The 24,719-nt window shown below is 45.9% G+C and overlaps 1 protein-coding gene across 3 annotated transcripts; it reads left to right on the top strand.

Moving 5' to 3' along the window:
• The first annotated feature begins 1,104 nt into the window (after positions 1-1,104).
• Positions 1,105-23,540, top strand: LOC120945097 (microfibril-associated glycoprotein 4-like). 3 transcript variants are annotated; one of them, XM_040358964.1, is made up of 4 exons: positions 1,105-1,810; positions 16,727-16,804; positions 19,325-19,449; positions 22,868-23,540. In XM_040358964.1, exons 1-4 carry the CDS (start codon positions 1,312-1,314, stop codon positions 23,459-23,461), a joined length of 1,296 nt encoding a protein of 431 aa, XP_040214898.1. In that variant the 5' UTR covers positions 1,105-1,311; the 3' UTR covers positions 23,462-23,540. The 3 variants fall into 3 exon arrangements, with proteins under 3 accessions (XP_040214898.1, XP_040214896.1, XP_040214897.1); XM_040358962.1 differs by having other exon boundaries at positions 16,712-16,804; XM_040358963.1 differs by having other exon boundaries at positions 1,106-1,810; positions 16,724-16,804.
• Positions 23,541-24,719: the final 1,179 nt, after the last annotated feature.

Genomic DNA, 24,719 nt, shown 5'->3' with positions numbered 1-24,719 from the left:
TGCCGTCGGATCTAAGGTGCATATTTACGCTGGCCGCTAGGTGTCGTTTCCGTTGATGTCCGCGTTGAGTATGCAAATTAGCTAGATACGGCGATCCACGAACGTACGTCCGGCCGGCGCTTTTTTTACGTCGTCTCCGTAAGACTTTTTTCGCCGTATAGTTACCCCTGCTATATGAGGCGTATCCTATGTTAAGTATGGACGTCGTTCCTGCGTCGAATTTTGAAAATTTTACGTTGTTTGCGTAAGTCGTTCGCGAATAGGGGTTTCCGTAGAATGACGTTCACGTCGTAAGCATTGGCTTGTTGCGGGTTAATTTCGAGCATGCGCACTGGGATACCCCCACGGACGGCGCATGCGCCGTTCAGAAAAAACGTCATTTACGTCGGGTCAAGGCGTATTACCATAAAACACACCCCCATCTCACCCATTTGAATTGCGCGCCCTTGCGCCGACACAGTTACACTACGCCGTGGCGCAAATTCTTTGAGAATACGGGAAATACGCTGTAAGTTACGGCGGCGTAGTGTATCTGAGATACACTACGCCGGCCGTAAAGAAGCGCAGCGCTTCGTGGATCTGGCCCAGGGACTCTTTTGAAGCCAAACGTTTCTTGCTTGTTTTGGAGAACATAAGGTGATACTTATACCCACTCTATCCAAAACTATATAAAAAAAATCCCCCCGGAGTTCAATTTTAAATTCGGTTTAGAAAAAGTGACATAATCGCCCTGTAAACGCAAGTTCTGTTTTCCAGGAATGACACCTCTCCAGATCCGAGGCTTTATTTTACAAGACACTTTGCATCCCTTCCTCTCACTTGTGTACCATAAAAAAATATATAGATGCCGGGCTATCCCCTTGTTAATCATTTTATATCCCAGAGCCCAGCCCTTCCATTCAAGTCTTCGCAGGCTTGGCGCAATAATAATGATGACACAGCGGCCGTTCACCTAGACACAACCAAGGCTGTTCTTCAAGGGATGCGAGATGCTAATCTGAGTTTCAAGTGTTCTTTATAGGAAACTTTTTTTTTTTTTTCCAGGCCCTCCTCTCCCCTCTTGCACCCCCCCTTCTCTCCCCAGCCCCCTCCTGTCTGGTGCATGCCTCACACACATCCACTGTCTTCATTTGCTTTGAAGCTCTTTCAGGATTTCCCAGCCTGTGATGAGTTGTATACAGAGAAACCTGTAAAAGTCAAGAAGAGTTTGCACAGGTTGTTCGCTTCAGTTCGCTCATCCTGGATGCTGCGACTCGGGGAATAGGTTGTAGCCTTGCGACTCCGGGGGGGGGTTACCATCTTGGAGAAGAGATGCAGTGGATTGCCCTACTATTGCTTCTGCAAGAAGTTGAGGTGTCCATGGGTGACAGCTCTGACTGTGTCCATAGACGGGAGGACCCGGCTTGCCTAGAGCATCTGGTGGCCATGCCCCAAGTAGATGCCAACTGTGATGGACCTCAAGGCTGCAAGCTCCACTTTCTTCTACCTGATGAGCAGCCTACACCTGAGCAACTGAAGGAAGTCCACCAAGAACCCAACCAGGAGTTCAAGCAGACCCTAAAGCAGTCTGGGACTGAAGGGAGCAGCAAGCCCCAGAACCCAAAGTCCAAGAGCGTTGGCGAGAGGCTGAACTCGCTGGAGTCAAATCTCCAGTCGGTGACTTCAATGTTCCAGAAGATGCAGGAGGAGAGCAAAGTCAACCTGAGCAAGATAGAGGACAGGCTGAACTCACTGGTGGTCCTTCTCTTAGGGATATTGTCTGGGTGCGAGCTTCCCTGCAACGAATCCGTCCAGAAGCTCTCCGCGTTAGGTGAGTCCTCGGGTGACAGTGACACCCAATGGCATGACAATAACTTAGATATTGGAGAGCACTGCAAGCACTTAAAGGGGTTGTAAAGGTAAAAAAATGTTCCCCTAAATAGCTTCAGAGGCGTTGCTAGGGGGGTGCGGGGGGTGCGGTCCGCACTGGGTGACACCCGCTAGAGGGGTGACACCATCCCGTTTTTTTGTTTTTTTTTTTAGCTGACATGCCCAGCCTGCCCTGTGCAATCCCAGCCTGCCCTGTGCCACCCCAGCCTGCTCTGTGCCACCCCAGCCTGCCCTGTACCACCCCAGCCTGCTCTGTGCCACCCCAGCCAGCCCTGTACCACCCCAGCCTGCCCTGTATCACCCAGCCTGCCCTGTACCACCCCAGCCTGCCCTGTACCACCCCAAACAGCCCTATACCACCCCAGCCTGCCCTGTACCCCCCCAAACAGCCCTGTGCCACCACAGCCTGCCCTGTACCACCCCAGCCTGCCCTGTACCACCCCAAACTTTCCCATGCCACCCCAACTTGCCATGTGCCACCCTAACTTGCCCTGTACCACCCCAATCTGCCCTATGCCACCATAACTTGCCCTATACCACCCCAACCTGCCCAATGCCGCCCTAACTTGCCCTGTACCACCCCAACCTTTCCCATGCCATCCCAACTTGCCCTATGCCACCCTAACTTGCACTATACCACCCCAACCTGCCCTGTACCACCCTAACTTGCCCTATACCACATCAACCTGCCCTATGCAACCCTAACTTGCCCTTGTCTGTTACAGCGTGATGAATGTGCTTACTTCATTATGAATGGTAGTTTTACCTAAACGAGCGTTCCCATCTCAACACGAAAAACGACATTTTAAAAAACGACGTGAAAAAATGCAGCACGTTCCAATTCTTTTTTTTTGTCGTTTTTCAGAAGCCGAAAAACGATGTGAAGCCCACACACGATCCTTTTAAATCTGTAACTCCACACAGTAATGCAAGGCTTTCTCCCTGGTGTGTAGTGTCGTGCTCGCCCCCTCTCTTGGACTACAGAAGAGTCAGGATGCTCTCTACGTTAGGGTGACCAGACATCCCCAGTTTCAGGGGACAGTCCCCTGATTGAGGACACTGTCCCCGGACCAAGTCTGTCCCTGGTTTTGTCCCCAGATTGGATTTAATAGGGGGCAGGGGCAATTTCAAAGACAATCAGTGCAGAATAAAAATAAAAAAATTAGAATTACACACACACCCCCCCCTGCATTCACACCTGAGCGTTTTGTCGCCTGAAGCGCGACGCTCAAATACGCTAGAGGGGAAAAAATACATTATACCCTATGGAGATGGTTCACATCTGCACGCCGATACGCCTGACGCCGAACGACTGAAGTTCCGGACCCTTTTTTCGCGTGTAACGGGCGGTTTGGGCGTATTTGAGCGTTTCCATTTCCCATAGAAAGTAATGAAAACGCTCGATTCAAGCGACTTGCGCGACAACGAGCGTTTGCTACGGGCGTTTCGTCGCTTTAATCAATAGAACTTTTCACCCAGGCAGAAGATTAAAAAAAATCTACCAACATAGCAACAAGTGATGAAAAGATGATCATTTTTCCTATTGGCTAAAATAAAAAACGTCGAAGTACAAAAACTTCGGGCGACGCTGTATGCAAACGCGCAAATAAGCATGAATACGCGCGTCAAAACGCCGGAAAAAAACGCTGGAAAAAACGACCGAACGACCTACGCTCAGGTGTGAATGCAGCCTTAAGCCTGAAGTTATAAAACGCTAGAGGGGAAAAATCTATTATTCTCAATGGAGATGGTTCACATCTCCACTCCAAAACGCCTGAAGCTGAACGCCTAAAGCTCAAACAAGTTCTGGACCCTTTTTTGTCGCGGCGAATCAGGCTGATTTGGGCGTTTTTGAACGTTTGTATTCCCATGGAAACTAATGGAAACGCTCAATTCAAGCGTCTAGCGCGACAACGAGCGTTTCTACGGGGCGTTTTGTCGCTTTAATCTGTTCTGTGAAATAGAACATTCACCCAGGAAGAAGATACAAAAAAAAAATCTACAAACATAGCAACAAGTGATGAAAGAGATGATCATTTTTCCTATTGGCTAAAATAAAAAACGTCGAAGTACAAAAACGTCGGACAACGCTGTATGCAAACGCGCGAATACGTGTGAATACGCGCGACAAAACGTGCGACAAATTGCCGGAAAAAAGACCGAAAAGGCTACGCTCAGGTGTGAATGCGGCCTTAGAGGCACCTCTGCTTTTTTTTACTCAGTTGTGATATGACGCTACTTGTATATCAAGACATTGGCCCGGATTCAAAGAGATTTGCTCTTTTTTTGCCGAGGCACAGGGCAACGATTTTGCCCTGCGCCCCCGCAAATTTGCGCCGCTGCCCTCGATTCACTGAGCAGTAGCTCCGTAAATTGCGAGGGCGCGCCGGCAAAATTGCCCGGCGTAAGCGCGCGCAATGTAAATGATCCCGCCGGGGGCGGGAATCATTTAAATTAGGCCCGTTCCCGCGCCGATCGTAAAGCGCATGCTCCGTCGGGAAACTTTCCCGACGTGCATTGCGGCAAATGACGTTGCAAGGACGTCATTTGCTTCAAAGTGAACGTGAATGGCGTCCAGCACCATTCACGATTCACTTACGCAAACAACGTAAAATTCGAACGTCGCGACGCGGGAACGACGGGTATCCTTAGCATTGGCTGCGCCTGCTATTAGCAGGAGCAGCCTTACGCTAAGCACGCCGTACGGAAACGACGTAACTTGCGTACGCAGGGCCCGCGCAACAATTGTGAATCGGTGTTAGTATGCAATTTGCATACTATACGCTGATCACAATTGGAGCGCCCCCTAGCGGTCAACGCAAGAATGCAGCCTAAAATATGCGTGGCATAAGAGCCTTATGCCACGCAGATTTTAGGCTGCAGTCGGCGTTACGATGTTCCTGAATCAGGAGCATTTGTAACGCCAGGAGCAAGTAAGCAATTGCGCTGCGTAACCTATGGTTACACAGGCGCAATTGCTTCTTGAATCTGGGCCATTGCTTGTATATTAAGTCGAAATTTAGTAAAACGTTTTGCTTGTCTTGCAAAATGCTCTCAAACCAAGTTACTCTCAAACCAAGGTTTTACTGTATATTAAAACTCCCACTAGGATATTGTCTATGTTACAGAAATGACATTATGAACACAAATTGGATTTAAAACGCTACAAAATATCAAAATGTATACTTTTTTTTTTTATAGTTAGGAAATAGACTGACAGTGAAGAGCCATGGCTCTGATTGGTCAGCTAGCCGTGTCGTTTTGTCTGTCTGGGTCCTCATGATGTGCATCTGGCGGAGTGAATTGCCTTATTGTTGGGGATACCAGTGGCGCGCGGTTACCTAGATTCCCCTCGGAGTGTCTGTGACATCATCGGCTGTGAACTTTGAACCCTCTGAATGGCAGGATTTTGTGTTGAGAGGTCTGGAACTGGAAAGGGCCTAAAGAGGAAGTCAGATGTACAAGACGATCATTCTACTGAGACCTCACAGATATTAATGAGCCACGGATATTATTTTCCTTTTTGTGTCTGGCGTAGAACAGTTCCATGCGGTGCCAAGGCTACAACACCCAGGAATGATCATTTTTTGTAACACATCACCCCCCCCCCCCCCCCCCCATACAACTCAATTATTTTCAGTAAAAATCATGTAATTAAACAAATATACAGTGGAACCTTAAATTACGAGCATAATCCGTTTCAGGAGAATGGCAACTGTGGTGCGGTGCGTCCATAGTGGGTGCAGGAGCGCCGCCCCCTCTTTCCTGCACCCGTCAATCTCCAATAGATTGCATTGCATGAATCTATCTATTGTCGCCACTGCCGCCCACTATTCAGATGTCCGGCCCCTTGTTGAGCGCCGGCCATCTGAATTACAGCGGTGGGTGCGTTTTGAAAGTGCCTATTAGAGCCGTCGGCTTTAATAGGCTTCCTGATTACAGCCTGTGGGCTCTAATAAGCTTCCAAATTGTTAAACAGCAGGCGCACTGCTGTGAGTTCCCTGTGCTGTGTTAGGGAATAGCTTCCCTAACACTGACCCGCCTCTCAGCCAATCGGGGCACCGGGTCTGGTTACCGGTCACCTGATTGGCTGAAGCGACAGGCGCTAGGCGTCCAATCAAAGCATCTCTGACATGAAGAGGACGGGAGAAGACATCAAGGACTCTGAGGGAGCGTGGAGGACGGCGCTGACCCGAGAAAGGTAAGTAAAGGCAAACTGGCTGCATTTGATGGGGCAAACTGGCATCATTTGATGGGGCAAACTGGCGGCATTTGATGGGGCAAACTGGCAGCATTTGATGGGGCAAACTGGCGGCAATTGATGGGCACAGTGGCTGTGTTTGATGGCACAGTGGCGACAATTGATGGGCACAGTGGCTGCGTTTGATGGCACAGTGGTGGCAATTGATGGGCACAGTAGCTGTGTTTGATGGCACAGTGGCGACAATTGGTGGGCACAGTAGCTGTGTTTGATGGCACAGTGGCGACAATTGATGGGCACAGTGGCTGCGTTTGATGGCACAGTGGCGACAATTGATGGGCACAGTGGCTGCGTTTGATGGCACAGTGGTGGCAATTGATGGGCACAGTAGCGGTGTTTGATGGGCAAAGTGGCTGCAATTTTTTTTTTTTTCAGTTTGCTTGCGCCCCCCAAAAATTATGAGCACCAGCCGCCACTGATTGTCACCATTCCCATCCAATGCAATCATGCAGCTTGGCAGGGGAAGGTGGACGTCAAGAATGTGTCCATTACTTTACATACCTGTTGGCAGGTAAAGCAACTATTTTAATGCATATTTAGGGTTGTGGGTGTTTTTCCCTTGAGGCCCCGTACTCACGACCAAACATGTCTGCTGAAACTGGTCCGCAGACCAGTTTCAGCAGACATGTTTGGCCGTGTGTTGGCCCGAGCGGACGATTTTCGGGCGGATCGGACAGGTTTCCAGCGGACAACTGTTTCCTGGACTTGCTTTAAAACAGTCCGCTGGAAACCTGTCCCCCCGACATGTACGGTCGTCTGTACAGACCTACCGTACATGTCCTGCCGCCCGCCATCCCTCGCATGCGTCGAATGACTTCGACGCATGCGTGGAAGCATTTTAAAGGCGGGCCGCCCACGTCGCCGCGTCATTGTCGCGGCGACACCGCGTCATCAACGCGTCGACACCGCGGACACGCCCCGCGTATTGTTTACGCGCGGACTTCTGTTCGATGGTGTGTATAGCCATCGAACAGAAGTCCCCGGGCAGTCCCCGGCCAGACATGTCCGATGGAAACGGTCTGCAGACCGTTTTCATCGGACATGTCCTGCCGTGAGTACAAGGCCTAAAACAGACAAAAATAACAAGATAAAAATAAAGCGCCAGTTAAAAGATAAAATAAAAACAGCAGCTTTTGTTGCGATATTTGCTTTCAGTCCAGTTCTCTCCCCCGTAGTACTTATTTTCCACCACAAGATGCCCTCAGCTTCAGTGGCCAGCATTATTCAACCAATTTCCTTTGAGACCAGATTGTCCCAGTCCCGCCCCCTCCATCTTTGGACAGTAAAAGCAGAAGCAGCACAGCGATGAGTTGATCTCTCTGGGCCATATTCTCAGTAGAGTTACGACGGAGTATCTCAGGAAACTCCGTCGTATCTCTCTTTTTTGACCCGCGTATCTATGCGAGTGATTCCTAGAATCATTTTCGCATAGATACGCTGAAGATCCGACATGTGTAAGTCACTTACACTGTCGGATCTTAAATGTAATTCGCCGCCGGCCGCTAGGTGGCGTTTACGTTCAGGTCTCATTTGTTTCTGCAAATGAGCCTGATACGCCGATTCCCGAACGAAATCGCGACGCGTAACCGTCGCTTACGTCGTTTGCGTAAGGTTACCCCTGCTATATGAGGGGTAACCTTACGCCAGTCCCACGTAGGCCATGTTAAGTATGGCGTCGGGTCCGCGTCGTCTTTTCCTGTCGGGTACGTCGTTTTCGTAAGTCGATCTTGAATACGACTTTACGTCAATGACGCACACGTCGGCGTCATTGACGTTTTCCGCCGAGAACTGGAGCATGCGCACTGGGCTATTTTTAGCCCGGCGCATGCGCAGTTCGATCGGAACGGGGGCGCGCTTAATTTAAATATAAGCCGCCCCCTTTGAAATACGCGGGGATAAGCCGGGCCTTTTACACTACGCCTCCGCAAACTACGGAGCAAGTGCTTGAGGAATATGGCACTTGCTCCAGTAAGTTGGGGTGGCGTAGTGTAAATGGCTTACGCTATGGCCGCGGGAAAACTACGAGAATCTGGCCCTCTGTCACCGGATCAGTAGAGAAGGACAAGGACCTCCTTACATCTGATTGTCAGAAAAGAAGTGACCCCTAAAATTGATGTCAAGTGGAGAAGTTCCCCAATTATATTGGTGGATAATGGTGCACTGCCCCCCTTATAATGGTGGTCAGTCAGATCCCCTCTATGCATTAGTGATTAGTGTCTCCTTTACATTGGTGCTCAATGCAGAAGGACTTGCTTGCATTGATGGTCGGAAGGGTAGGGCCCCTTAGTGCCGCACTAGTTTGTACAGGTTTTTTGTTTGCAACAGTCAACGATTTCAGGGACTCAGCACTCCCCCCTTCATCAGGACTAAAAAAAAATTGTAGTGCCCCCTTATATTGGTTGTCATTGTAGTGCCCCATTACACTGCTGGTCATTGTAGTGATCCTTTACATTGGTAGTTAGCGGAGAAGTGCTTCCTTGCAGAATTATCCTCTTATGTTGGTGGTCAGTGGTGTGGTGCCCCATTATAATGGTGGTCAGCAGAGAGGTGCCCCCTTACATTGATGGTCATTGTAGCGCCCCCCACATTGGTGCTACGTGTGGTGCCCTCTTACATTGGTGGTCTGGTCACTGGAGAAGGCCCGTCTTGCATTGGTGGTCAGTAGTGTGGGGCACCTTACATCAGTGGTCAGTGGTGTAGTGTCCCCTTACATTGGTGGCCAGCAGTGTAGTACCCCCTTATACTGATAGTCAGCAGAGAAGTGCCTCTTACATTGGTGGTCATTGTGGTGCCCCCTTCTACTGGTGAAGTGTTAAAAGGCTGGGAATGCGAAACTAGTTTGCAAAGTCCTTTTGCAACAGACAATGCATTTCAAGGGCTCAGCACTCCCTCTTCATCAGGACTAAAAATTTGTAGTGCCCCCCCTACATTGATTGTCATTATAGTGCCCCCCTACATTGATTGTCATTATAGTTCCCCCTACATTGATTGTCATAGTTCCCCTCTACATTGATTGTCATAGTGCCCCCCTACATTGATTGTCATAGTGCCCCCCTACATTGATTGTCATAGTGCCCCCCTACATTGTTTGTCATTGTAATGCCCCCCTACATTGATTGTCATTGTAGTGCCCCCCTACATTGATTGTCATTGTGGTGCCCCCCTACATTGATTGCCATTGTAATGCCCCCCTACATTGATTGTCATTGTAATGCCCCCCTACATTGATTTCCATTGTAATGCCCCCCTACATTGATTGTCATTGTGGTGCACCCCTACATTGATTGTCATTGTAATGCCCCCCTACATTGATTGTCATTGTAGTGCCCCCCCTACATTGATTGTCATTGTAGTGCCCCCTTACATTTATTGTCATTGTAGTGCCCCCTTACATTTATTGTCATTGTAGTGCCCCCCTACATTGATTGTCATTGTAATGCCCCCCTACATTGATTGTCACTGGGGTGCCCCCTTACATTGATTGTCATTGTAGTGCCCCCCTACATTGATTGTCATTGTAGTGCCCCCCTACATTGATTGTCATTGTAGTGCCCCCTTCCATTGATTGTCATTGTAGTGCCCCCCCTACATTGATTGTCATTGTAATGCCCCCCTACATTGATTGTCATTGTAGTGCCCCCCTACATTGATTGTCATAGTGCCCCCCTACATTGATGATCATTGTAGTGCCCCCCTACCTTGATGATCATTGTAGTGCCCCCCTACCTTGATGATCATTGTAGCGCACCCTTGAATTGGTGATCAGTAGAGAAGCGCCACCTTACCAAGCAATTGAACAGGTGTACCTAATAAAGTAGCCGGTGAGTGTATATATGTGGAATTTAGCTTTACTTTCCTTGCTCTGCAAAATAGATCTTTGGCTTCCTTCCTCCAGAACCATTAATTTGCGTTATTCATATGACAGCATTATCCCTCACCCTGGGGTCAGTCCCGATGGTGAACAGAGGTCGGGGTAAAGGGTCACCCTGTAATCATCTCCATTCTGTTCGCAGCGCCTGCCTTCAACTACGCAGAGCATTTCCAAGTCAGACGATTCCCTTTAAATTAGATTCATGCGTTCTCCTTAATCTCTCATCTAAAGCCCGGTTCTTCCTTACAAACCAGTCCGGTGATGGATAATAATGACCTTTTTTTCCGCTACAACAATGAAGTATGATGCCGCGGGGGAGATCTTTGCCTTTGGTCCCCCTTAAAGGTGATCTTAGATAAATCAAGTGTTGGAATGTCATAGACACACACAAGATGGATGCACTCCAGAGTGTTACAAGAGCCTGCGCAATGCATGGGCCATTCTCCTAATGCTTCTTCCTGCACATCTGCACCATCCTCATCCTTCATCATCCTGGATAAAGGTGAAGCAGAGGTAAATGGAAAGATTAGTGTTATGTTTTCGAGATTCTGGAGGAAGGGAAGCTGCTTTATCTTAAATACAAAGGGTATGGGAGATACGCTACGCCGCTGTAACTTACTTTTTGATGCTTCGAATCCAGAAAGAATTTGCGTCGTAAGTTACGGCGGCGTAGTGTATCTCTCGTGGCGTAATGGCACGTAATTCAAATCGGCGAGTAGGGGGCGTGTTTCATTTAAATGAAGCGCGTCCCCGCGCCGAACGAACTGCGCATGCTCTGTTCCTTAATTTCCCGCCGTGCATTGCGCTAAATGACGTCATTTTTTGTGACGTGGACGTAAATTACGTCCAGCCCGATTCACGGATGACTTACACAAACAAAATTAAATTTTTAAAATTATACGCGGAAACGACGGCCATACTTAACATTTAGTACGCCACCAAATAGCAGCTTTAACTATACGCCGAAAAAAGCCTAGAGACTACGTAAAAAAATGCAACGGCCGCTTGTACGTTCGTGGATCGTCGTAAATAGCTAATTTGCATACTCGACGCGGAAAACGACGGGAACGCCACCCAGCGGACACCGAAGACGTACACCTGTCGGATCTAACCCAGATGCCGTCGTATCTTGTTTTGAGGATTCAAAACAACGATACGACGCGGGAAATTTTAAAGTACGCCGGCGTATCAGTAGATACGCCAGCGTACTCTCTTTGTGGATCTGCCCCAAACCGTTTTGCACACTCCAATGTTCTAACCACTCTCGGAGACTTTATCGAAAGGCAAGTTTGCCAATAGGAATAAACAGTGTATTCTATTCAATGTATTTTTCTGGGGTGCTCATAGACAGGGGTGTTGCTAGGTCTGCAAAAGATCTGGGGCAAGAGCCCATAGCGGCGGTCACCAACCTTTTTTGCAGGTCCGGGGGGGGGGGGGGGCACGCCGGTGGTAAGCAGTTTTTTGCGGGCAATGGCTGGTGTTGGTGCTTCAATCATCATGGCACCATGGTTGATATGGTGTCAGGGTGATTGAGGCGCATTGTTTCTTTTGTTGCATTCTAATATATAATGAAGTGGTTGAATTTACCATAATGCAGATTCAGTGGGTGCCCTGGGGGGCATGTCATTTGCCACCTCTCCTGCCACCAGATGCAGCGTGTCACTTGCCACCGTCACCTGCCACTAGATGTGGATTGTCACTTGCCACCTGATGTGGATTGTCACTTGCCACGTCACCTGCCACCATTTGCAGATTGTCACTTGCCACATCACCTGCCACCAGGTGTGGGTTGTGACTCGCCACGTTGCCTGGCACCAGATGTGGATTGTCACTTGCCAACCAAATGAGCATTGTCGCTGACTCGCTGCATTGGTGGCAGGCTGGCAGCACTGGTGCATTTAGTGAGGGCAGGAGAGCGGTGATGCGGAAAGGGCAGTGAGAAATGATGTCATCTTGCTGCTCCCCGCCGCACCTCCGACATTTAAGAGGGGCGCACTGTGATGGTGTTGGTTATGCGGGAACCCAGATTCCGGGCTATAGCCCCAATAGCCACCCCCTAGCGACGCCACTGCTCATAGATACGTTAGGATTTATCATTTCCGTTTTTGGAATCATAAACCACCTGTAGCACCCTCATTGATTAGTGCAGGTTGTTAGGTACATTTAGTTGGCTGCTCTGTAATTGGTGGAGCAGGGATTGATTATTCAGGCCTGCTCAGTATTTCACAGGCTGCTGCATTGATTGCTTTCCCCTGTATTCTAGAGGACTCTAGCGTTATAGTGTTGGAAGAAGAGTGAGCAGCCTGAATACTTATGGAGATTCTAGCCAATCCCTGGGGAAGTGTGCCCAGTAGGTGGCTGCGCCCATAAATAGACTGAGGCAAGGAGAGAGAGTTCCTGGGACCAATCCCCCTGGAGGAGACCACTGTGCATGGGGCTTTGCCCCTAGGGCAGGATTCGTGGGGGTGGCATCTAAAAGACATTGAGGTTCTAGCTGAAGCTTTAGCTGGGGGGCCTATTTGCAAAATCTAGTCTTGGAGTCTGAGTCTGACTCTCCGGTAGTCCAAGGGAGGGGGCGAGCACGACACTCCACACCAGGGAGAAAGCCTTGCATTACTGTGTGGAGTTACAGACAGAAGAACAGGAAGTGAGGATTTCTCAGAAGAAATAAGGACATTTAAAAGCAAAATGGAAGGATGAGGTAAGTGAAGGAGGACTGCACTAAGGTAAAGGAAGATATTTAGGGGAAAACATTGTACCTTTACAACCCCTTTAATTTATTATTTTAATAACATTTATAATTACTTAATTTAGGCTATTTACACTTTACACAAGTACATTAATTGTTAATTAAATAAAAAAATATTTATATAATATTAATAATACTTACTATTATTATCATTTTATTTTTTATTTTTGTTACATGTTCATACTGTTGCTTGAATCAACATGTTTAATTACTTCATTTAGTCTATTGTAACTTTCCAAAATGAGTACATCAATTAATAATGTAGAAAATAAGGACATCAATCTTTTTCTCTCTTTAATCATGACACCTACAAAAGAAGAATGGGGTAAAAAAAAAAAAAAAAAGCAAAAATTTTCCGCAAGCCATTGAGGTGGAAAGTAGAAAAAAAAAATAAACAAAAGGAAAATCCGGCATTGTGCGGCGTGTTTAAAGTTTTCTCATCTTTGATGCTCTGACAAGCCCCTGTGTGCGGAGGACGTGCTCCAAAGTTGGACGGGGTTTTGACACTGGCTTTCTGATGTGACCGCCACGTTTCCCAAGCGCCTCTCCTGAACAAAGACGGGACAATTTTCCTCCACTCCCCGCAGACAATCCCCAGTCTGTACTGAGCCTTGCGGTTGTCCATTTGCCAGTTCTGTATTATTAGCAGGGGGCAGATGTATAGAAAGCTAAAGAGCCATTAAGGGATGGTAGTCCATATACAGGCCTAACTCTTTTCTAACTTTTTTTAAAGGAACTACAGAAAGAATATTCAGCTAATTGCAGACTTTACAAAGGACCATAAGAAAGGCTATTAGTCATTTGCACGAATACCTAAAAAAATACACCAAATTTATAGTAGAGCAGCTACTGGCAGTTAAAGTGGATGTAAACCCCAAAAATGTTTTCTTTTCTTTGATGTCACAATGTAGAGAATAAGATTTCCTATCATCTGTGCCCAGTCTTGCCACACAGAGTTAATCCAGCTCTGAGCAATCCTTTCAAAGTCGAAAACTTTTCAAATTCGAGTAGTTTTCCAATTTCCAAAGAGAATAAAATAGAATAGAAAATAAAGGCATGGAATAGAAAAAAAAATGTTTCTATTTATATTTATATTCTATTACCTTATTTTCTATTCTATTTTATTCTTTTTGGAAATTGGAAAATTATTTGAATTGGAAAATTATTTGAATTGGAAAACTTTTCAAATTTGAAAACTTTTCAAATTCGAAAACTATTCAAAATTGATTAGAAAACTATTCAAAATCGATTCCAAAACTAATACATGAGATGATTCTAAAACTAATCCCGAAAACAAAGTTAAATTTGTTTCATTTGTTTTCGAGATTCGTTTTCGAATCGATTTTGAATATTTTTCGAATTTGAAAAGTTTTTGAATCAATTTTGAGTAGTTTTCCAATTCAAATAATTTTCCAGTTTCCAAAAAGACTGAAATAGAATAGAACATAAAGTAATAGAATATAAATATAAATAGAAAATATTTTTTTTTTCTATTCTATGCCTTTATTTTCTGTAAGGATGAGGTAAGTGAAGGAGGACGGCACTAAGGTAAAGGAAGATATTTAGGGAAAAAAAAATTGTACCTTTACAACCCCTTTAACTAATTTCTGTAAACAACAAAACAAAACCAAATGAAACTAAACTATATTTTTCGTTCTGCACATGTCTATTTTCTATAACCCAGCTCCATGAATACTCACTTACACTTATAGCCAGTTTCACAAATAGTTACGCCGGCGTATCAGTAGATACGCCGACGTAACTCGGAATCTAAGCCGTCGTAAGTTTAAGTGTATTCTCAAACTGAGATACACTTAAACCTAGCTAAGATACGACGGCCTGCGCCGTCGTAACTTAGGGTGCAATTTTTCCGCTGGCCGCTAGGTGGCACTTCTGTTGAGTTCGGCGTAGAATATGTAAATGACTAGATACGCCGATTCACGAACGTGCGTGCGCCCCTCGCAGTAAAGATACGCCGTTTCTGTAAGAGATACGCCACGTAAAGATAAAGCTGCCCCCTAGGTGGCGCAGCCATTGTTAAGTATGGCCGTCGTTCCCGCGTCGAAATTTGAAAATTTTACATTGTTTGCGTAACTCGTCCGTGAATGGGGCTGGACATAATTTACGTTCACGTCGAAACCAATACGTCCTTGCGGCGTACTTTGGAGCAATGCACACTGGGATATGTACACGGACGGCGCATGGGCCGTTCGTAAAAAACGTCAATCACGTCGGGTCACCAAACATTTACATAAAACACGCCCCCCATCCTCATTTGAATTAGGCGCGCTTACGCCGGCCCCATTTACGCTACACCGCCGTAAATTAGGAGGCAAGTACTTTGTGAATACAGCACTTGCCTCTCTGAATTAAGGCGGCGTAGCGTAAATACGATACGCTACGCCGCCTTAAAGATGCGGCGCCCTACCTGAATCTGGCTATTAGTTAATAAGGAAAATACACAATAACAAATAGCAAGGAGCAAAAAATAAATGTCAAATGCAATACGATTTGTTGTTGAGAGTTGTTGCGCCTCTTTTCGAATTTCTCTCGAACTGCCTATTCAAATACCCTTGTGTTTTTTATCCGGAAGGCTTTGGGCTATTCCGGTATTTCGGGGGTAGCAGGGTGTTCCCTTTTCTCAGCTTTTGCAGACTTCCAATGAAGATGGTCCTTGCCAAGCTACTTTATCACGTAGTCAGGATCACGGCACCATGTTGCTTTCCTTTCTGTTTGGAGGTAGGATAAGAAGACCTTGAGTGAGTGAGTGAGAAACTTATATAGCGCAACACATGCAAACGGAATCGTCTCTGGGCGCTTAGTATCCTTTCCCTACTGTACTTTTGCCCTCAGAAAAGATGGGTTTTGAGTATTTTTCTGAAGGCCAGGTGATTCACCTCCAACCGGATGCTGGTTGGTAGAGCGTTCCATAGTCTAGGTCCTTGGATTCCAAATCTTCGTTCTCCTTTGGACTTGTATCTGGCTTTGGGTATCTGAAGTAGATTTTGGTTGGTGGATGGCAGAACGCGATTGGGGTTGTGACATTTAAATTTTTCGCATAGATATTGGGGGGCATTTCCTTGAACACACTTATGTGTCAGACAGAGTGCTTTAAAAGTGATTCTGTCTTTTACTGGCAACCAATGAAAGTATCTCAGTGAAGATGAGATTGATTCCCATGTTTTTTTCCCAGTCACGAGTCGAGCGGCCGTATTTTGAACGACTTGCAGACGAGTGATTTGGAATTTTGGGAGTCTGAGGTAAAGGGCATTTGCATAGTCCAGTCTGGAGTTGATAATTGTTCCCACCATGACTGCTATGTCCTCTTTCGGGATAAAGGGAACGAGTCTACGTAGTAGGCGCAGCAGATGGTGGGATACGCTGACTACTGTCCCTATTTGTGCATCCATTGTCATGTGGGTGTCAAAAATGACTCTTGACTTTGGTGCTAGGGGTGATGGTTTGTCCCAGAATGGGCGGGGGAGTCCATATTGGTGCGGGAAGTCTCTTTCGGTTGGCGTGAAACAGGAGAAGTTCTGTTTTTGAGCCGTTGAGTTTAAGGTAACTCTCCGTCATCCGAATTTCTATCAAAGTAAGGCATTTCTCTAGTCCGAGATAATGATCCTTTTTGTTGCAGATGCGAAAATATAGTTGCGTGTCATCCGCGTAGGAGTGGTAGAGTAACTTCTGGTTACTGATGATTTCAAAAAGAGGGGGCGGAGATAGATATTGAATAGTACGGGCGACAAGGGGGATACCTGAGGGACTCCGCATGATACCATGTGTTTTTCAGAAGTGAAAGGAACTTAGCAGGAGAATACCAAAGTGGAAACAACCATTTCTATTCCACTGCATTGTGCGCTCCGACGTCTTCATGTAGAAATAAGCATTTCTTTTGTTCTGTGTCTCAACTACCCAATTATATTGTGTCCTTTTTTTTTTTTTGCATTTACTCAACTAGTCTTTATTGTAGAAGGTCGAAGACTGAAGGCCCTTGAAACAAAAGAAGAACCGCCACTGACTCTGAAGAGCGTAGGAAACGTGGTATCTCAAGGTGAGCCAAAAAGGCAAGTTGTTACAGAATGGTGTAATCCACTTATGTATTATTGCTGTACCTTATAAAAGTGGTGATGGTCGCTGGTAGATTTGTGGTGTTTCCCTACCTTAAAGGGGTTGTTTTTAATTTTCTAAATAGGTTCCTTTAAGCTAGTGCATTGTTGGTTCACTTACCTTTTCCTTCAGTTTCCCTTCTAAATGTTTTTTTTTTCTTTGTCTGAATTTCCCACTTTCTGTGAGCTTGCCCCCATCACCTGAGCTGTTCTGGCTGGGGGTTAGTCAGCGTTCTCGCCCCCCTCCCTTGGGACTACATCCCAGTGTTTACAGCATCTCCCCACAGGGATGTAGTCCCAAGGGAGGGGACGAGCACGCTGACTAACCCCCAGCCAGAACGGCTCAGTTGATGGGGGCAAGCTCACAGGAAGTGTGAAATTCAGACAAAGAAAAAAAAACATTTAGAAGGAAAATCTAAGGAAAATGTACGTGAACCAACAATGCACTACCTTAACTACTTGCCGACCAGCCGCCGCAGTTCTACGACGGCAGGTCGGCTCCCCTGCGCGAGAGCCCGTACTATAACGTCGGCTCTCTAAGCGGCCACTAGGGGCCTGACTCCCGTGCGCGTGCGTGTCGGGCGCGATCGCCGCCGGGCACCCGCGATTGCTCATTACAGAGCGAGAACCGGGAGCTGTGTGTGTAAACACACAGCTCCCGGTCCTTTCATGGGAGAAATGCCTGACCGTCTGTTCATACAATGTATGAACAGCAATCAGTCATTTCCCCTAGTGATGCCACCCCCCCTACAGTTAGAACACACCCAGGGAACATACTTAACCCCTTCCCCGCCCCCTAGTGTTAACCCCTTCACTGCCAGTGGCATTTTTATAGTAATCCAATGCATTTTTATAGCACTGATCGCTATAAAAATGCCAATGGTCCCAAAAATGTGTCAAAAGTGTCCGAAGTGTCTGCCATAATGTCGCAGTACCGGAAAAAAAAACGCTGATCGCCGCCATTACTAGTAAAAAAAAATATTAATAAAAATGCCATAAAGCTACCCCCTATTTTGTAAACGCTATAACTTTTGCGCAAACCAATCAATAAACATTTATTGCGATTTTTTTTTACGAAGAATAGGTAGAAGAATACGTATCGGCCTGAACTGAGGAAAAAAATAGTTTTTTTTATGTATTTTTGGGGGATATTTATTATAGCAAAAAGTAAAAAATATTCATTTTTTTCAAAATTGTCGCTATATTTTTGTTTATAGCGCAAAAACTAAAAACCGCAGAGGTGATCAAATACCACTAAAAGAAAGCTCTATTTGTGGGGAAAAAAAGACGCCAATTTTGTTTGGGAGCCACGTCGCAGGACCACGCAATTGTCAGTTAAAGCGACGCAGTGCCGAATCGTAGTGTAGCAGATGAAGTAAAAAACAATACAAGGGCTTACGCGTTTTGGCGTGTAGCCTGATTCGTAGCCATGGCTATGAATCATGCTACACACCGAAACGAGTAAGCCCTTATATTTTGTACTTCACCTGCTACATTAAGGGCTAGATTCACAAAGAGATACGACTGTGTATCTCCTGATACGCCGTCGTATCTCTGACTTAGGCCCGTCGTATCTATGCGACTGATTCATAGAATCAGTTACGCATAGATATGCCTAAGATCCGACAGGTGTAACTGTGTTACACCGTCGGATCTTAACTGCAATTTAAAAATGGCCGCGGGGGGGCGTTCTCGCTGATTTACGTTGAGAAATATATAAATCAGCGAGATACGCCAATTCACGAACGTACGCGGGCCCGACGCAGTGTTGTTACAACGTTTATGTAGCGGTTTTCCCGGCGTATACTTACCCCTGCTTCTATGAGGCACAGCCAATGTTAAGTATAGCCGTCGTTCCCGCGTCGAATTTGATTTTTTTTGCGTACGCCGATTCTCGAACCCGCTTGACGCAAGTTACGCTCACGCCGAAACCACTGACGTCCTAGCGACGTCAGTGGGAGCAATGCACGCCGGGAAAAATCGCGGACGGCGCATGCGCATTTAAATTGGGCTTGGGGACGCGCCTGATTTAAATGCTACACTCCCCCTAGCCGTGGAATTTTAATTAAGCCGGGGGATTTACGATCCGCCGCCGCAAGTTTGGAGGTAAGTGGTTTGTAAATTACCCACTTGCCTCTCAAACTTGCGGCAGCGGATCTTAAATCACATAGATCACGCCGATCTAAAGATCCGCTGATCTATGTGAATCTAGCCCACTATGTATTATTTGCGGAAGATCGAGTTGCCGGCTTTCTCCTTTCTCGGTGTTATGCTTGGATGGAAGGAGAATCAGACCAGGTTCCAACTCATGTAATATACATCACATTCACAAACCTGTATACAGGATGTTATTTTGTTAGCCCATAAGGATTTATTGCCAATGTGGTCCATAAAGCAGGTTTAGGGTTTTTCTCCTAAATCAATGTACTAACTCAAGTTCATTGTTTGTCTCTGGTTTCCTCCAGTGGTTGAATCTTCAGAGAAATCTGAGAGAATGTTTCCAAGAGACTGTGCAGATATCTACAAACAGGGGATCCGAGAAAATGGAATTTACACTATCCAGCCCATTGCACTGCGACAGCCATTTGAGGTATAGTGAGTAACTTACAACTGAATGTATACGCAGTGACCTCTCTGGGGCCCTAAGCACAATTCTGCTAAGGGGCCCTCTATGTGACCCGTGATACTGTGAGCTATGTAAACCATTTGCCATTGCCACATAACATTAAGGGTTTTTTTTACCACATATTTTTACCACATAACATTCAGGGTTTTTTTTTTTACCACATGACATTCAGGTTTTTTTTTTTTTACCACATAACATTCAGGGTTTTTTTTTTACCACATGACATTCAGGGGTTTTTTTTACCACATAACATTCAGGTTTTTTTTTTTTTACCACATAACATTCAGGTTTTTTTTTTACCACATAACATTCAGGGTTTTTTTTTACCACAACATTCAGGGGTTTTTTTTTTTACCACATAACATTCAGGGTTTTTTTTTTACCACATATTTTTACCACATAACATTCAGGGGTTTTTTTTTACCACATAACATTCAGTTTTTTTTTTTACCACATAACATTCAGGGTTTTTTTTACCACATAACATTCAGGTTTTTTTTTTTACCACATAACATTCATTTTTTTTTTTACCACATAACATTCAGGGTTTTTTTTTTACCACATAACATTCAGGGTTTTTTTTTTACCACATAACATTCAGGGTTTTTTTTTTTACCACATAACATTCAGGTTTTTTTTTTTACCACATAACATTCAGGGTTTTTTTTTTACCACATAACATTCAGGGTTTTTTTTTTTACCACATAACATTCAGGGTTTTTTTTTTGCCACATAACATTCAGGTTTTTTTTTACCACATAACATTTAGTTTTTTTTTTTTTTACCACATAACATTCAGGTTTTTTTTTTTACCACATAACATTCAGTTTTTTTTCCCCCCACATAACATTCAGGGTAACCTTGGGGACCCCAGGGGTCGCGACCTGGATCCAGCTGCGGCGAAGGCCATCCTCACCACCAGAGGCTCTGTGCAACACAAAGCTTGGTCTTAGACTGCGCGCCCTGGGGAATCTTGGGCTCACGCTTCCTCTCTGATCGCAGCAGTTGGCCATAGGGTTCACTACCTGACACCAACGGGGTGCACTTTTCACCTGGCCACAGCTGACCTGACAGAATGCACTTTATATTTTTGGTTAGTGGGAGGAAGATGGCCCCTTACATTGGTGGTCAGTGAAAAGAGTTGGGCAGTCTTCCCACTAGCCACCAATATAAAGGTATTATTTCTCTCAAAGACCATCAATATATGGGACATTGTTTCTCCCATTGACCATCAATGGAACAAACATGATACCCAGATAGCTCACAGTGGTGAGTGATTAGTGAGAGGATACATGCCCTTTACACTGGTAGTCACTTGAAGGAAGAATGCCCCTTACAGTTGTGGCCAGTGGGAATGCTACTAACACTGTTGGACTGTGGAAAGAACGCTACCTTACACTGGTGTCATTGAGAAGACTTTTGCATTCTCCCCACTGACCACCAATGTAAGGGCATACTACCTCCCACTGACCACCAATGTAAGGGCATACTACCTCCCAGTGACCACCAGTGTAAGGGCATATCTTAATACCACCAATGTAAGGGCATCTCCTATTGACCACCAATTCAAGACAAAAAAAAATATTTTTATTGGTGGTCGATGAGAGAAATAAAGCCCCATGCATTGGTGGTCAAACGTATGCTGCATTCTTTCTACAGACCATCTACATAATGGGAATTTTTACTCCCACTGTCCAATAGTATAAAGAGCATTTCTTACACTGGTAGCCCATTGGAATAACATTGCTTATGTGGCATAGGCAGCAGCTAATAAAATAGCTCCATCCTCTGAAGCCATGCCAAATAAAAGCAACCCAATAGTGCCTAAGCCCCAACATCACTCTATGTCAATGGCTGTACCTAGAGTGAAGAGCATCACATTGGACTGATGGGTGGCTGTAGGTTCACAACATTGGCAGCCCGACTGCCTTCCAACTTCGAAAATGATTTTGAAAGACCCTGGCCCGGATTCAGATACATTGGTGTATCATTTGGCGGGCGTAACGTATCTCAGATACGTTACGCCGCCGGAAAATAGGGCGCAAGTTCCGTATTCAGAAAGAACTTGCGCCCTAAGTTACGGCGGCGTAACGTCTGTGGTCCGGTGTAAGCCCGCCTAATTCAAATAGGGATGATGTGGGCGTGTTTTATTTAAATGAATGGTGACCCCGCGTATTTTACGGCATGTGCTGTTCGTGAAAGAATCCCAGTGCTCATGCTCGAAATTACTCGTCATTGCTTTAGACGTGAACGTAACTTACGTACAGCCCTATTCGCGAACGACTTACGCAAACGACGTAAAATTTTCAAAACTCGACGCGGGAACGACGTCCATACTTAACATAGGATACCCCTCATATAGCAGGGGTAACTTTACGCCGGAAAAAGCCAAACAACGTAAAAAAAATGCGCCGGGCGGACGTACGTTTCTGAATCGGCGTATCTACCTAATTAGCATATTTGTTGCGTAAATATACGGAAGCGCCACCTAGCGGCCAGCGTAAATATGCAGCCTAAGATACGACGGTGTAAGACACTTACGCCAGTCGGATCTTAGGGACATCTATGCGTAACTGATTCTATGAATCAGGCGCATAGATACGACCCGGCAACTCAGAGTTAAGACGGCGTATCCGGAGATACGCCGTCGTATCTCCTTTCTGAATCCGGGCCCCTGATTGGCCATGGCGGTGCAGAAATAAATAACTCCATGTGTACCTAATTTTTTAGTAGTGTTTTCTAAATGATAAATGGAAAAAACAGTGTGCTTATCTGATACAATAAGTGAAAGCTGCAAACTCAAAATGTTTATACAAACAATAATAACATAGGTAAAAGATGGAGTTGCGCAACTCCATCTTTTACCAGTGTTTTCTAAGGCTGCATTCACACCTAAGCGACAGCCACGTTCGCGTGTAGCGGCAGATTTGCCGCGATTACAAATGTTTCAATTTTTTTTTTTTTTTCCTAAAGTATTCCCATTGCTGTCTATGGGAAAACGCGCCTGTCGCGTGAAAAAAAGGGTCCGGGACTTTTTTTCAGGCGACAGGCGTTGCGTGTCTATGAGATGTGAACCATCTCCATAGACGGCAATGGGAATTCTCCCCTCTAGCGGCAGAAGCGTCCCGAGTCGGGCGTTTTGTCGCTTAGGTGTGAATGGGGTCTAAATGTTGGGGGGAAGTGGAAACGGGATTACAAAACAATAGCCAGTCACCCAAATGTTTATTTTTTTCCATTTGACTGTTGGATGGGTTGGCATATGAATGAGAATGATGAGTGGGGAGATATTTACCTGTCCAGGGCCAAAAATGTTTCATCGAGTTGACTTTTATGCCTATTTTAAAAAATTTGGCTTACCATGTGTGTTTCTGCTTGGCTTTAGGTTTACTGTGACATGGTGACAGACGGGGGAGGCTGGACGGTGTTCCAGAGACGGCAGGATGGCGCGGTCGACTTCAACCGCACATGGCAGGAGTACAAGCAAGGTTTTGGCAGCCTTCAAGGAGAACATTGGCTCGGCAATGAACACCTGCACAGCATAACCAGGTCCGGCCAGCACACCCTTCGCATCGAACTAGAGGATTGGTATGGCGTGAAACGGCACGCTATCTATCGAAAATTCAAAGTCGCCAATGAGCAAAACAAGTATCGGCTAACCGCCAGGGAGTACCACGGGAATGCCGGAAACGCTCTTAGCTACAGCCGAAACTACAACCACGATCACAAGTCTTTCACGACGTATGACAGCGATAATGATAATTATACGTCTGGAAACTGCGGGATGTATTACGGATCCGGTTGGTGGTTTGACACCTGCCTGGCGGCCAATCTAAATGGGAAGTATCACAAGGGGCGGTACGTTGGCGTGACCAGCGGAATCTACTGGGGGACTTGGTACATTCTGACAGATAAGAGGACGAATCAGAAATACTCGTTCAAGAGAGCGGAAATGAAAACAAGGCTACTGAACTCCTAAAAGACTGGACTTTTTTTTTTTTTTTGAGGACTTCATTTTCATTCATGGAATTGTAGTGATAATATGTATTTTTAATGGACAAAAAAAAAAACACTCGAAAAGAATTAAAAGGCAACGACACAAAACATTTACATCACTTTTAAGACATAGGACTTTAAAAACACTGCAAAAGTTTATACAGATTTTTTAATAAATAATCCAAAATACGATTGTCACGTAATCTTCCCGTCAGTCTTGCACGGTTGTACAGACTCATTTTCTGTCTTGAAATGGCTTACTATTCTTGCATCATCCAGCCCAGGGGTCCCCAACCCCTGGGCCGTGGACCGGCGCCGGTCCGCGGCCTGTTGATGACCGGGCCACACAGCAGGGGATGAGCTGACACCACTATCCGCACAGGGCTATCACAGACCGCAGTAGCGCTCATCTACTATGCGGCCATGCCTGTGTGTCCTTTTCCTTTTCGGCCGGCCATATCCTCCAATCAGCAGATAGTATGACATCGCCGGGCGGGCGGGAGAGCTGAGAGACGACACAAAGACTGATCACAGCCTCTGCCCTGCCAAAAGTAGGAGTGCTCAGGCCTCCTGCACATTTACAGTATCACTTTAAAGTAGTTGTAAACTCTTACATATACCCAGTGAAGAGACTATCCTCAGGCAACGTTAGGCAGGTCTACTTGAATCTGGCTATTAGTGCTCCTGAGACAGCGCAAAGTGTCAATACACCCACAACTGATATATTTAGGTAGATTCAGGTACGGCCGCGCAATTTTAAGACGGCGTAGCCTAGCGTGTTTACACTACGCCGCCTTAAGTAAGAGAGGCAAGTACATGATTCTCAAAGCACTTAGGGCCAGATTCACAGAGCAGATACGACGGTGTATCTCCTGATACGCCGTCGTATCTGTTGTTCTATCTATGTTACGCATAGATAGCCAGAAGATCCGACAGGTGTAATTGTTTTACACTGTCGGATCTTAGAATGCAATACCGCGGCCGCCGCTGGGGGGAGTTTGCGTCGTAATACAGCGTCGGGTATGCAAATTAGGAGTTACGGCGATCCACTAGGATTTTTCCCGTCGTCGCGAGTGTTAGATTTCCGTCGCAAAGATAGGGCACCTTTAACATTGTGTAAAATTACTCCACCATGTTAAAGTATGCCCGTCTTTCCCGCGTCGCTTTTGAATTTTTTTCACGTCGCGATTCACAAAACGTCGGCGCGTCGTAATTTCGTGCAAAGCACGTCGGGAAATTTG

This window comes from Rana temporaria, chromosome 7 (genome assembly GCF_905171775.1).
Source record: "Rana temporaria chromosome 7, aRanTem1.1, whole genome shotgun sequence".
NCBI lineage: Eukaryota > Metazoa > Chordata > Amphibia > Anura > Ranidae > Rana > Rana temporaria.
Note: the sequence above shows the minus strand (reverse complement) of the source record. Positions and strands in the feature narration are given on the sequence as shown.

Bases quoted from the DNA above. Each gene is read 5' to 3' on its own strand.
- LOC120945097 (XM_040358962.1), top strand. From the start codon at position 1,312: ATGCAGTGGATTGCCCTACTATTGCTTCTGCAAGAAGTTGAGGTGTCC. The intron at 1,811-16,711 runs GTGAGTCCTCGG...TTACTCAACTAG, and splicing joins CCAGAAGCTCTCCGCGTTAG to TCTTTATTGTAGAAGGTCGA. The intron at 19,450-22,867 runs GTATAGTGAGTA...GCTTGGCTTTAG, and splicing joins CACTGCGACAGCCATTTGAG to GTTTACTGTGACATGGTGAC.